This window comes from Giraffa tippelskirchi, chromosome 4, assembly GCF_054371585.1.
Source record: "Giraffa tippelskirchi isolate mGirTip1 chromosome 4, T2T-mGirTip1v1.2.pri, whole genome shotgun sequence".
NCBI lineage: Eukaryota > Metazoa > Chordata > Mammalia > Artiodactyla > Giraffidae > Giraffa > Giraffa tippelskirchi.
In genome coordinates, this window is record NC_137278.1 from 4,518,527 (window position 1) to 4,533,498 (window position 14,972).

The 14,972-nt window shown below is 46.2% G+C and overlaps 1 protein-coding gene across 17 annotated transcripts in view; it reads left to right on the top strand.

Moving 5' to 3' along the window:
• Positions 1-9,420, top strand: part of TTF1 (transcription termination factor 1) — a 29,374-nt gene extending 19,954 nt beyond the window's left edge. For 11 of the 17 annotated variants that reach the window (XR_014082227.1, XR_014082226.1, XR_014082221.1 and 8 more), the window contains 4 exons: positions 1,604-1,693; positions 2,659-2,724; positions 7,815-7,900; positions 9,147-9,420. Coding sequence is in view for 11 of the 17 variants with exons in the window: in XM_081590815.1 (XP_081446941.1) it covers positions 1,604-1,693; positions 2,659-2,724; positions 7,815-7,900; positions 9,147-9,331 (427 nt within the window). In the remaining 6 variants the exon portion in view is untranslated. The remainder of the gene's footprint in view (positions 1-1,603; positions 1,694-2,658; positions 2,725-7,814; positions 7,901-9,146) is intronic. The other 6 variants (XR_014082223.1, XR_014082224.1, XM_081590824.1 and 3 more) reach the window with 1 other exon arrangement.
• Positions 9,421-14,972: the final 5,552 nt, after the last annotated feature.

Here is a 14,972-nt window from a genome sequence, read left to right on the forward strand (position 1 = left end):
GCCTATGGCCCAAAAAAGGAAGAAGAGATGAGACTTCCCTGGTACCCCGTGGTCAGGACTCTGTGCTTTCATTGGGGTAGGCCTGGGTTTGATCCCTGCTCGGGGAACTATGATCCTGAAAGTCGTGCGGCCAAAAAAAAAACAGCGAGCGTTAAGCCTTAGTTAGACGATGAGATGCCACCCTCTTAGAAGGGAACCGACCAAGAGGAGCCATGCCGCCGAATCAGCGTAACTAAATAACACGCAGGGTTTCTTTTTTAATTGGAAGAAAAATGTAGAAAACTGGAACACTGAGCAATGATTTACTTCATGAAACATAGAAGTGGCATCAGGTGGTACGTTTCAAAACGGGACGTGGGCAGCCGGCCAACAAGTGTCGGTCTCTGTGTGTGTGTCATGTCCCTTCCTTCTCAGGAAAGCAAATGTCACAGCTCGTGACCTGTCCATCACATTGTGACAAATTTCACTCTTTAAGGGAAGCACTTTTTAAATATTTTTATTTAGGTTCCTGCTCTCATTAGGAACTCCAGGGAACCCTTTTCCTCAGCCATGAGCTTTAAGCCTTAGAGGAATCATTGAATCATTTATCACTTTACTCAATGTGTCGTATTTGGTATTTTCAGCAGCTAAAAGGTAATAACAGCCATGTCCCTGTTTCATAAACAAGCAAAAATAAATTGAGTCTACAAAGCACCCTTTCACACCAGCAAGCAGGCTTATTTTTTTTTCTTCCTTTTTTAACTGTTTATCATGAAAATTTTATGACACACTAACTTAGAATTCCTTGTATCCATCATCCAGATTCAATAATCAACAACTTTCTATCACTTTATTTATATTTTCCCACTTAAAAAAAAAAGTATATTCTTGATGGTGGTAAATGCTAGCAGTGATGGGTTGTAAAAGTTAGAAATTGGTTCTGAATAAGGACAATTTTTTTTTTTTTTTCCAAATATTTGTTTAATTTTCTCTATGACTCGAGGGGAGGTGAGCCAAGGCTGGGGGCTGCTTTGGTGATGGAGTGTATGATGCCTTGGAACCTGGTTGTTCAGTCGCTATGTCATGTCCAGCTCTGCAATCCCGTGGACTATAGCACACTGGTTTCCTCTGTCCTCCACTGTCTCCCAGAGTGTTGTCAGAGTCATGTCCATTGAGTTTGTGATGCCATCCAACCATCTCATGCTCCGTCACCCCCTTCTCCTTCCCCCAATCTTTCCCAGCATCAGGGTCTTTTCCAATGAGTCAGCTCTTCCAATCAGGTGATCAAAGTGGAGCTTCAGCACCAGTCCTTCTAATGAATATTCAGGGTTGATTTCCTTTAGGATTGACCAGTTGGATCTCCTTGCAGTCCAAGGGACTCTCAAGAGTCTTCTCCAGCACCACAGTTCAAAAGCATCGATTCTTCGGTGCTCAGCCATCCTTATGGAACTTAGGTACTTTCATCCTGGAGGAAGCACCACTGAGATACCACCTTACAGCCTGAACAACAACCCGAATAAGGACAATTTAAATGAGGAAAACGAAGGACTTTTTTTTTTTTTTTACGAAGGACATTTTAATGAAAAATTTACCCTGAAAGTAAACTGTTTTTCTTTGAACGCAGGACGGAAATTTTAACCAAGAGGATGACGAATGGTCGGGATGTATACCGCGGCGTGAACGCTCTGCAGGCCAAGATCAATCTGATCGAAAGGTACAGACATAGACAGTGACACTGTGTGACCTATTTTTCCCTCTAGGCAAAGAGCAGGTAACCAAGCCTGTGAGTCTAACGGACCTGGGCTTGTGTCGAAGGAGGGGCAGCGAAGAGCAGAAGAAACCTCTGGATTCTGGGCCCCTCGTGCAGCTTCCTTCGTCCTGCTCTCTGTCAGGAATGCTGCTGCTCCTTCCTCGGTGGGCTTCCTCCTTCTCCCCGCTGGCCTGGCTGGGGATGCCTGCCCCCCTTTATTCCTCTCCCAGAGGGACTAGCAGAGACAAGGAGGGCCTCTCAAGGCAGGTGGGCCTGGGTTCCAGTGAGGGTACGTCGTGTTGGTGGTGCCAACAGTGACCAGAGCTCTCAGGCCGTCTCCTGGCCTGCGGAGTAGATGCAGTCCCCCCAGCTTCATCAGACAGTGTCGAGGGTGAATGAATTCATGGCCACAAGACCTTAACCCAGTGTCTGTCACATAGTCAGTGCTGAGTACACAGTCACTACTCCTGTGTGTCTGCGTTGAATGGTGAAGTTGTGTTTATTTTTTTTTAATTGAGGTATAGTTGGTTTAATTTCTGCTGTACAGCAAAGTGACTCAGTTATACATATATACATATATATACACACACACAATATACTTTTTCATATTTTATTCTTTTCCATGACGGTTTATCACAGGATATTGAACATTAACTGTGAAGTTAATATTTTTTACCATGAGGAGGCAACATGGCATGGTGGAGGTGCAAAGGGCTCCGGAGGAGGAGAGGAGGCTTTTTGGTCTGGAGCTCACGTACCCCGTAACCTTGGGTTTGCCTGCCAGTGTCACTGGGTGTGGGTAACAGAGGGAGCTGGAACAGAGGTGGACACGCTGAGGCCTTCCAGCTCTTAATATTCTGTGAGTCCATGAAGATGGCCATCAGGCTGAATTTTGGCTTGAAAACTTAATTTTTATTTTTTTCTCATAGGTTGTATGAAATAAATGTGCAAGATGTTAATGAAATAGACTGGGAAGATCTTGCCAGCATCATAGGGTAAGGCCATTTGTTTAATATTAAGCTAATGAAAAGATGAGAGATGACTTCTAATAAATGACTGCCTATCAGACTTCAAAGAACAGGACTGAAATTTGCACCGCCTATGTTACTCACCTTATGAATTATTTTTATGAACCTTATAAAATGTATTGTATTGGTGAACCACCCCTGCCCTCCTTAGTACCGAACCAGGTTAATCATACCAACCCTCCCTCCACTCCAGCCCCCATCTCCACCCCCAGGATACCTGAGAAGAGTGAATGAAACGTGTGTAGAGTCTCTTAAAGAACTCACCAGTTACGACTGGTAGGAAGAACCCACATGCCCTTCACCCATAACCAGCCTCCTACCATTTGCCACGTTGGCTCTGTCATCCCTCCCTTCCTGTCCCCCTCCTGCTCCCTGCTCCAAGGGAATAGAATTGCTTCCATCAACCACCGGAGGGTCAGTGGTGGATGACGTGCCCTCAGCAAGGATGTTACCCTGCATCGGCCGGCACAGTGATCACGCCCGGGGCGTCCGCATGGCTGCAGTGCTCTTCTCTAACACACGGCCCCATGCGAATTTCACCCGTTGTCCCAGAAATGTCCTTCGAAGCACGTTCCCGCGTCTTAGGATCCAACCCAGGATCTGTCTCCTTAGCGTCTTCTAATCTACAGAATTCTTCTGCCTTTGTCTTTCTTTTTATCATTGCAGTGTCATTGATTTGTTCCACGTGTACAACAAAGCGATTCAATTGTGTGTGTGTGTGTGTGTATTTTCAGATTCTTTTCTATTTAAAAAAAATTGTATTTATTTTGGCTGCACTGAGTCTTTGTTGTGGCACTGCCCCTCTGCACGTGGGACCTTAATTCTCTGACCAGGGGTCAAACCCACGCCCCCTGCTTTGGAAGGCAGGTTCTTCACCACTGAGCCACCAGGGAAGTCCCTCACATTCTGTTCCATTATTCCAAGATGTTGAATATAGTTCCCTGAGCTGTACACTAGGTCCTTGTTGTTTATTTGTTTTATACACAGTAGCATGTATCTGTTAACGCCTTTGTCTTCAATGATGTTGAAATTGTGAGAACACAGGCTAGTCGTCCTGTAGAACCTGCCTCAGCTGAAGCTTGTCGGAGGCTCCCTCACGGCTGGGTTTGAGTTTGGTATTTTACACAGGAGTCCCTCACGGCCGGGGCTGTGTCTGCCGCCAGGTCCCATGCTGTCCTGAGGCACGTGCTCTGCCGCGTTTCCCCTTGTAGAAAAGTAACAGTTTCTCTCTTGGTAAGAAACGGCTGCCACCTCAGGCTCGTCTTCCTCTCCAGGCCTCCCTCGTGGTTTCACTGTGGTGATCATTTGCATATCTCACCTGAGGAGTGCCATTTCACTCTCATCCGCTGTCACTATCTGCCTTTGTTGCTACGGTCCTTGCATTTTCAGCCAGTGAAGGAGAGGCCACCCCTCCTAAGACCTGAAGTCGCTGCTGGCCCAGCAGGGAGAGCTGGCCGGCAGAGCCCCGTGCCTCTAAGCCCAGCAGGTTGCCAGGCACTGTGGGGCTCAGGGTTGGTGGGCTTTGGGAGGCAGGGCGTTGAGGGACCCTCTGGCCTTTAGGTTTGAACAGGGGAGCAAGGAGCAGGGCTCCCGCAGCCTGGCTGCCTTTCAGAAGCAGGGCTGCTGATGTGAGGTTGTCATTGATCCATTAGGGAGAGTGTAAACTGGTTCTACTGGTTAAATAGTTATATCTCAGGATTATGGACAAAGCATAGTCCATAAAGCATCAGTTCAGTTCAGTCGCTCAGTCGTGTCCAACTCTTTGCGACTGCATGGACTGCAGGACACCAGGCCTCCCTGTCCATCACCAACTCCTGGAGTTTACCCAAACTCATGTCCATTGAGTCAGTGATGCCATCCAACCATCTCATCCTCTGTCATCCCCTTCTCCTCCCGCCTTCAGTCTTTCCCAGCATCAGGGTCTTTTCAAATGAGTCAGTTCTTCGCATCAGGTGGCCAAAGCATTGGAGTTTCAAACCATGAGGCATAGTGGTTAGTTATTTACATCTCAGGATTATGGACAAAGCACAGTCAGTTTTGGTTGTTTGTTTTTACTTGGTATTGGAATCATTTAGTGGCAGGCCCTGTCAAGAGTCACACACGCCCACGGTTCTAAACCCTCTCCTTTCTTTCTAGCCCATCTCAGCAGTACAGCGTCTGCTCTTCAGTTGGTGGGTCCCTAACGGGGAGGTGTCAGGGGCTTTGAAGGAAGGGGATCCTGCTGTACACCCCACCAACTCCCACCCCGAGAAGTATTCATGTGGACACATCTCTCCCTTTGCCATGTCAAACCACTTTTGAAAACCCCTGACTTTTCCAATAAGTGTTTAGGTATCTTGCAACATTGCCTCAAATCACATTTCTTAAAGTGAATTTTTAGTGATTTTAAGTAGAATTATATACTTAAATATTGAATGTTCTGGTTAAGATTTAGAAATCTCAGGACTTCCCTGGAGATGCAGTGGTTAAGAGTACGCACTGCCAATGCAGGGGGCGCTGGTTTGATCCTTGGTCGAGGAGCTAAGATCCTACATGCTGTGCAGCAAGGCCAAAAGACTAAAAAGGAGAAGAAAAGAGATTTAGGAATCTCAAAGCTGTAAAGTAGACATCATGGCATCCAGCCAAATACTGTTGGAAGTAGAACATTCTCAAAGTTTTAATAATAAATTAAAACAGTGAAAATAATTAAATTGAAAATTGGGTCTCCTCAGGTTCTTGAAGCCTCCCTCATGAATTATTTAGGCAGGATTTTAAAGACAGCATCCCTGCCTAATGAGATGTAACACCCACTTCATTTGAAAATGTCTAGTTCCATTTGAAAATGTTACTTCTCAAAGCCCAAGCTTTGATCTGCAGAGTAGTCTGGCACGGGGCACTGTGGGAAGAAGGAAGGTTTTCTAGATGCCCTAGAACTTGGCCTCTGCAGTCAGACCAGGCATCAAGTCCTGGGACTCTGCTTGTTATTTAACCGGCCTTGGTCAGGTGGTCCCTTTGCTTGTTTCTGCACCGCCGTTTCCTCCTTTGTGGGATGGTTTAGTTCAGTTCAGTTCAGTTCAGTCGCTCAGTCGTGTCCGACTCTTTGCAACCCCATGAATTGCAGCACGCCAGGCCTCTCTGTCCATCACCAACTTCCAGAGTCTATCCAAACCCATGTCCATCGAGTCAGTGATGCCATCCAACCATCTCATCCTCTGTCATCCCCTTCTCCTCCTGCCCCCAATCCTTCCCAGCATTAGGGTCTTTTCCAATGAGTCAACTCTTCACATGAGGTGGCCAAAGTATTGGAGTTTCAGCTTCAACATCAGTCCTTCCAATGAACACCCAGGATTGATCTCCTTTAGGATGGATTGATTGGATCTCCTTGCAGTCCAAGGGACTCTCAAGAGTCTTCTCCAACACCACAGTTCAAAAGCATCAATTCTGCGGCGCTCAGCTTTCTTCACCGTCCAACTCTCACATCCATACATGACCACTGGAAAAACCATAGCCTTGACTAGATGGACTTTTGTTGGCCAAGTAATGTCTCTGCTTTTAAATATGCTGTCTAGGTTGGCCATAAGCTTCCTTCCAAGGAGTAAGCGTCTTTTAATTTCATGGCTGCAATCACCATCAGCAGTGATTTTGGAGCCCAAAAAAATAAAGTCTGACATTGTTTCCACTGTTTCCCCATCTATTTGCCATGAAGTGATGGGACCAGATGCCGTGATCTTAGTTTTCTGAACGTTGAGCTTTAAGCCAACTTTTTCACTCTCCTCTTTCACTTTCATCAAGAGGCTCTTTAGTTCTTCACTCTCTGCCATAAGGGTGGTGTCATCTGCATATCTGAGGTTATTGATATTTCTCCCGGGGATGGTTTAACACATCCGTAATCAGGACTGAAGGGGACAGTGCATGGTGCATAGTGTGTGCTCAGCGAGCTGCCGCTGCCACAAAGAGGTAAAAAGAGCCCAGCTGTCTTCCACGTGTGTAGCAAATCAAATTATTCCCACTGATCATATAACATCTAGATTAGCTAATTGTCAAGACAAATATGTCACACTTTTATGGCTTAAGGGGGAAGACATGCCCAGGAGGGCTTCCCTTGTGGCTCAGCTATTAAAGAATCTGCCTGCAATGTGGGAGACCTGGGTTCAATCCCTGGGTTGGGAAGATCCCTTGGAGAAGGGAAAGGCCACCCACTCCAGTAAAAAATGATACAAATGAACTTATTTACGAACAGAATACAAATGAACTTATTTATGAACAGAAAGGCACTCATGGACTCATAGAAAACAGATTTATGGTTATCAAAGGAGAATGGGAAGGGGTGAGGGGATGAATTGGGAGTTTGGGATTAACATATACATACAACTATATAAAATAAATATAAAATAAACGACAAGGCCCTACTGTATAGCACAGGGAACTAGACTCAACACCCTGTACTAATCTACAGTGGAGAAAGTCTGAGGAAAGAATGTGTGTGTGTGTGTGTGTGTGTGTGTGTGTGTGTGTAACTGAATCACTTTGCTGCCCACTTGAAACTTAATATTATAAATTAACTTCAATTGAAAAAAAATCTGATAGCCAAAAAACTGTAGAATTTGGAATGGACCCAAGCAACGTCCCAGCCCTTCCCCTTCTCAGCTGTAAACGCTTGGCTGGCTGGCTCCTCTGTGCCTCGGTTTCCCCATCTCCAGAGTGAGGGCTCCGAGTCGGAGCCCCCTCGCAGAGCGGTGATGAGGCTTGTTGCTGCCCCGTGGCGAGCGCGGAGAGCCAGGCTGAGGGCGCGTGAGCATCAGCCTGTGTGCAGCACTGGTACAGCTTGTCTTTCTTCCTGGTGGTTTATTCTTGTTTAGAAAGAATCCATCTTATTGTACCGCTGTTTTTCTTCCTTTTGTGTGTGTGTGTTTTGTAGCTTTTCATGTGTCTTATTTTTCTCACACATGTGTAGACATGAGGATTAAGAAAGCTACTGTGTCTGTAGACCACCCCTTAATCAGCACACTTAGTACACGGGACTGAAATGAGTTATTTTGAACTGCCACTAACTTTTTGACACCTTTTCCTTTCTAAAGGGATGTTCCCCCATCTTACGTCCAAAATAAATTTTATAAACTGAAAGCTACCTGCGTTCCCTTTTGGCAGAAGAAGACTTTCCCAGGTCAGTGTTTTCAGTATTTGAATAGATTAAAGCAGCACATGGGGGCACACATTGGTTGTGTGACCTTGGGCAGGTGACTCCTGGGAACCTCAGATTCTTCAGATGTGAAAACTGACAAATTATAACCCCTACCTGGGGCTTCTCTGGCAGCTCAGCGGTAAAGAACCTGCCTGCCAATGCAGGAGACATGAGTTCAATCCCTGAGTCGAAAGAGATCTCCTGGAGAAGGAAAGGGCAACCAATTCCAGTATTCTTGCCTGGAGAATCCCATGGACAGAGGAGCCTAGCAAGCTACAGTCCATGGGGTCGCAAAGAGTCAGAAACAACCGAGCAAATGAACACACACATGCAACCCCTACCTTCTTTTGAACGTACTAGAAGAGCTAACAAACTTGTAAAATGTGGTCACCAGGGTGCCGGGCACTTAGCAAGCACTTGGTGTGTAACTGTGAGTGATCCTGGGTTGCACACACCGTACACTCACATACACACGCTCACACCACATGCCTGCACACACACTGTTTCACAGACAACTGGATGTGCCCAGCTTTTTCTCTGCAGCCTTTTGTGAGCGATTTCCATATGTAATTCTCAAACCTAGACCATGAGAGAAGTAGTGTACTGTAAAGTACACAAGAGCACAACCACTTGTAGAGGATGCACGCGTGTGACAAGGTACACCAGACACGTGAACTAACTTACATAATTGGACGTGCAAACACATATTCGTATTTTGACAGTTCTCAGCTTGAAGGTTCATCTGTAGGGGACTTACCCTGGGTTTCACTGCAGATACAGTGCATGCTAATGTATAGGCTGGGTCCAGAGGCTCGATTTTTCTCTAACAAACTTACAGCAGAGTTGCCAATACCTTGCCCAGCGTCAGTGTTTGGGAGCTGCTGGCTTGAGTGATACTCTGCTCTGTAGTGTGTGACGAGTTGCTTCTTGTGTTCAGCAGACCCCGCTTCCTGGGTTTGAATCTGGCTTTACCCTCCTAACTCCATGACTTTGGGCATGTTTCATAATGTCTTTATGCCTCATTTGAAAAATGGGTGAACAATAGTGCTTACCTCTCATAGGATTTTTTAGAGGGTTGAACGAGGGACTGTGAGTGAACCAGTTAGAGCTAGGTCTTGGCACACAGTAAAGCCAGTAGCGATACACTTGTCATCATAAGCACCCTCTGTCCTTGACTTTGAAAGGAGGCATTGTGAGACCATCTCAAGATTCAATCTCTTTTCTTTAGAGATCATAGACTACCTTTATGAGACTAGTCTACCGCTGCTTAAAGAGAAGTTGGAGAAGAAGATGGAGAAAAAAGGGACTGAGATCCAGGCTCCAGCAGCCCCTAAGCCCGTCTTCCTGTTTCGAGACATCTTTTATTATGATGATGACGACAGTGAGGGAGAAGACAGAGATGAAAAAAGTTAAGCAGCTGATACTCTCTCTTGTCCATTTTTCTAGGTTTGGTTTTATTTATAGATGTCAATAAAGATATTTTCACTATTGATTTTACTAAAGAAGGGTCTGAAAATGATAACTTATATTCTGGAGCATTTAAACATTGTTTCACATTTCATTTTCAAGTCTGTCTGATTGTGAAAAGAAAGGTGAGTATGTGGGTTGATTTAATATTTCTGTGCCATTATGTCAAGAAGATCCCCTGGAGAAGGGAATGGCAACCCACTCCAGTATTCTTGCCTAGGAAATCCCATGGACAGAGGAGGCTGGTGGGCTACAGTCTATGGGATTGCAAAGAGTCGGACACGACAGCAACTAGCACTTTGACTTTTGAATGGTTTTCACAAAACAGCAGGGTCCCAGATCCTTCTAATGGCAACAAGGTAGTCCTGTCCAAAGAACATTTCCTCTCTTTCTTTTTTTTTTTTTTCGGCTGCACCGTGCAGCTTTTGGAGTCTTAGTTTCCTGACCAGATACTGAACCCAGGCCCTAGGCAATTAAAGCACAGAATCCCAACCGCTGGACCGCCACAGAATTCCTCTAGTGAACATTTTCATGGTGTGGATTCAACTATACGTACACTCGGCAAAAAAAGAACGTTAACAATTTTATTAGTGCATGCGATTTTGCTTTCTGTTTTTCAGTTGATTAGATGTGTGTTCTCTGTGTGTCTTAGGTAAGTGGTACAGGGAAGTTTGTTTCCGCAGCCCGGTTTCAGTTCCCGTGTGCCCGTCACAGTGTGCGTATCTCATCTTCCTGCATGTGAGTCTAGTGTCTGAAGCTAGGTGTTGTCCATACAAGTGGCCCTTTCAAAGCCAGTCACAGAATTCACCTGCTCTTACTGGAAGAAACAAACCAACCAGTAGTCTCTTCCACAGCTTCTGGAAAAAACTGCCTCCATTAGACTTACTGACAGATGCTGTCTGGGTCTCGGTCACAACCCACGCCTGATGGAATCTGAAAGGTAATTTTAACATCGGGCTAATCCATCGATCGGGAAAGCAAACCGCTCTAGGTATTTCAAACAGAGGATTTAATATAGGGATTTAGGTTATGAAATTGTTCACAGGACAAAGGGGTAAACGGGAGAGAGGCTAAACTGCCCAGCAATGGGTAACTGAGGGGAAGCAGCTATAGCCCTGAGTGGCTCAGATGAACACGCCCTGGTGCTGACTTTGCAGACTCAGGGCTGTCTGCTGCTGCAGGAGCCTGTGCACCTGTGTCTGCTTAGAACACAACGGCTTCCGCCTCCCTCCTACTGCCTACCCTCCCACGAATGCCTCCCGCGGGTGGCCCCTTAGCAGAACCCTGCTGCGAGGGGAATCAAGTCCTCAGGCTTCTAGCCTCATCTGTACAGGGGAGAGCGTAGAAAAGGAGATGTGGGTGAACAACATCTCATGCTGTGATGTCCCCCTCTGCCAAGATGCAACACCCCTCTCCTGAGTATTCTCTGATGTTGTTTATGTAGCACCATGATATGCAATGTTGGTTAAGTCATCCACAAAGCTAGGCATTCTCCCAAACTTGCCATCATGGGAGAAGGAAGAATACAGAGAACGAGTTTAGGAATCCTCAGTTCAGTTCAGTTTAGTCGCTCAGTCGTGTCCGACTCTTTGTGACCCCATGGACCGCAGCACGCCGGGCCTCCCTGTCCATCACCAACTCCCGGAGTTTACCCAAACTCATGTCCATTGAGTCGGTGATGCCATCCAACCATCTCATCCTCTGTCGTCCCCTTCTCCTCCTGCCCCCAATCTTTCCCAGCATCAGGGTCTTTTCCAATGAGTCAGCTCTTTGCATTCAACATCAGTCCTTCAATGAACACCCAGGACTCATCTCCTTTAGGATGGACTGGTTGGATCTCCTTGCAGTCCAAGGGACCCTCAAGAGTCTTCTCCAACACCACAGTTCAAAAGCATCAATTTTTCGGTGCTCAGCTTTCTTTACAGTATATCCCCAGAACTATCACCATGTTGTACACACAGTAGACACTCAATAAATATTCAGAAAACAAGTGAGGATTTTCCTTTTAACAAGCATTTTGCCCTAGTCACCTCCTTCTGTCTGTCAAACATACCAATCTTCATGCTGATGGGAATATGACTTCCTTTGTGGTTCAGCTGGTAAAGAATCAGCCTGCAATGTGGGAGACCTGGGTTTGATCCCTGGGTTGGGAAGATCCCCTGGAGAAGGGAAAGGCTACCTACTCCATTATTCTGGCCTGGAGAATTCCATGGACTGTATAGTCCATGGGGTTGCGAAGAGTCGGACGCACTAAGCAACTTTCACTTCTGGAGGACAATCTGGTAGAATACATCAGAGCCTTAAGAATGTACATATTCTGAGGATCTAAACAGGTCCTCTGGGGGCAGAACACCTTCTGGGAGACAAAGAAAAGCCAGGTGGGATGTCCACTGTGCAGCAGACAAAGAATGTGAACCAATGTGGGGGGCCAAGGCCAGTTCTGCTGTGTCCCCCAGAAACTGCAACACCAGGCACGGTTCCTGGCATGGAGTGCCACCCAAGTCTACCTTTGCCCCCTAGGTAGTGGTGGGACTGGATTCTTATACAGCAAAGAAGGACAAGGAGGCACCTCTCTGATCCCTCCCTGTGGCAGGCCTCTGAAGCAGCCCAGGAGGTCCCAGAGAGTCAGAGGAAGAGAAAGGATGAAGGAAGCGGAGTCAGGGTGGAGCAGCTCCAGAAGGTCGGGATCTGCTGTGTCTGTGAAGATGAAGAGGCCACCAGCCAAGGAGTACGGGAGGCCTCTAGGAACCAGGAAAGGTGAGGAAGTGAATTCCCCAGCATGCTAAGGAGGAACACAGCCTTGATGACACCTTGACTTTAGAGACCCACGTCAGACTTCCAACCTGCAGGACTGGAACATAATCATTTGCATCATTTAAAGCCACTAAGTGTGCAGCCGTTTGTGATGGCGGCAGCAGGAAACTCCTGCCCTGCCAGCTCTCTCCCCTGTAGTGGAAACCCCAGCGGATTCAGAGGTACAGGCTCTAAATGCCAGGCTTCAAGACCACCAGCGCTCCGTGTGCTGACTCGGGCCCTGCAGGGCTGTGGGTCACTGGGAAGAGGTTCCAGTCAGCCCTGACGGAGGCCCCAGTGGGGAACAGGCCTGCCGGCTGCTGCACGTGGGAAAGAGCACTTGTGCTTTGGAGTCTGAAGGGCCTGAGCCTAAATCCTGAATCGGCCCTTTACTAAGTGCATGTCCGTGGACAAGACACTTAACCTTTGCTGCCTTAGTTTCCCTCTGTGTAAAATGGGCAGAGTGGTACATGCCTTAGAAGATTGTTAGATTAAATAAGTTCACACAGGTAATGTGCTTAGAACAGTGCTTGACACCTAATAAATGCTCCAAAAAATGTGAAAAAAAAAAGAATGTATATATTCTGTGATCCAGCAATTACACTTCTAGGACCTAAAGAGAAAATAGAACAAGTGTAAAAGAATGGCAGATTTACAATATGAAACCTAGAAATGAGTGTTCCTTATAGGAAATTCACTGTATTATGGTATATTCCTCGAATCAAATATTGTTCGGTCTCTTAAGTCATGTCCAGCTTTTTGTGACCCCATGGACTGCAGCATGCCAAGCTTCCCTGACCTTCACTACCTCCCAGAGTTTTCAAAAACTCCTGTCCATTGAGAATGGAATATTAGGCAGTAATTAAAAATGATGATAGATTTGGTTAACTTATAAAAGGTGAACAGTATTATTATCTAAAATGCTGAATGAAGTACTTTCTGTATTTCATTCAGAAAGGTACGTATATTTTCTTAATTTTGTTACCAGTAAGAGAAAGAAAAGCCTTTGACTGTGTGGATCACAATAAACTGTGGAAAATTCTGAAAGAGATGGGAATACCAGACCACCTGACCTGCCTCTTGAGAAACCTGTATGCAGGTCAGGAAGCAACAGTTAGAACTGGACATGGAACAACAGACTGGTGCCAAATAGGAAAAGGAGTACATCAAGGCTGTATATTGTCACCCTGCTTATTTAACTTATATGCAGAGTACATCATGAGAAACGCTGGGCTGGAGGAAGCACAAGCTGGAATCAAGATTGCCGAGAGAAATATCAATAACCTCAGATATGCAGATGACACCATCCTTACGGCCAAAAGTGAAGAAGAAATAAAGAGCCTCTTGATGAAAGTGAAAGAGGAGAGTGAAAAAGTTGGCTTAAAGCTCAACATTCAGAAAACTAAGATCATGGCATCCGGTCCCATCACTTCATGGCAGATAGATGGGGAAACAGTGGAAACAGTGTCAGATTTTATTTTTGGGGGCTCCAAAATCACTGCTGATGGTGATTGCAGCCATGAAATTAAAAGACGCTTACTCCTTGGAAGGAAAGTTATGACCAACCTAGATAGCATATTAAAAAGCAGAGACATTACTTTGCCAACAAAGGTCCGTCTAGTCAAGGCTATGGTTTTTCCAGTGGTCATGTATGGATGTGAGAGTTGGACGGTGAAGAAAGCTGAGTGCCAAAGAATTGACGCTTCTGAAATGTGGTGTTGGAGAAGACTCTTGAGAGTCCCTTGGACTGCAAGGAGATCCAACCAGTCCATCCTAAAGGAGATCAGTGCTGGGTGTTCATTGGAAGGACTGATGTTGAAGCTGAAACTCCAATACTTTGGCCACTTGATGCGAAGAGCTGACTCATTGGAAAAGCCCCTGATGCTGGGAAGGATTGGGGGCAGGAGGAGAAGAGGATGACAGAGGATGAGATGGCTGGATGGCATCACCAACTCGGTGGACATGAGTTTGGGTAAACTCTGGGAGTTGGTGATGGACAGGGAGGCCTGGCATGCTGCGATTCATGGGGTCGCAGAGTCGGACACGACTGAGCGAGTGAACTGAACTGAAAAGAAAGAAAATTGTGTAAATACAGATGCATTCAAATGTATAGGAGGAATGAAACCCAAAGTGCTGACAGTGGTTCTCTCCGGGCAGTGGGATTGTGAGTTTTGGGGCTAGGATTCTCGATCTGCAAGTGCCAGAAAATCAGACTCGGGTAGACCAAAGGGATTTGGGAACTCTCAAGACTGGAAGTCCAGAGGGAGAGGATGGGTACAGTTGCTCATTATCCCCAAAACATGTGTTCTTGCTGATTCTAGGCTCTCCCTTCTCCAGAGTCCACTTTGTCTTCAGTTAACGCAAGGGGGGGCCCCTTTTGCCTCAAGGATACCTTCATGGAGCCCCATGTTGTAGCATTCTTATTACTTAAATAGAGGGTGCCATTCAAAGAAGAGAACAGTAGCTGTTGCTCAAATTCTGGCTTTTGTTCCCAGCGCCCAAATTAGACCTTGTGCCCAACTCTGAGCCATCACCGTAGCCAGGAAAATAGGATGGTCTTCAACCCACCTGGGCTCCTTTCTGGAGCTCAGCATGCCTACGTGACTGAAAGGGTAAATGCCCCAGCAGAAAACCAAGGTCGCAATATAGCAGAAGAGGTGAATGGACTCAGAGAAAGCAACCCCCATGTGCAGGAGTGTGGGTAATTAAATTACCTGTGCTGTGGATTTGACCCAATAAACTTGGGCACTTTGTAAAAGTTTAGTTTTTTAACTTTTTCTCATCCCTGGCTCCA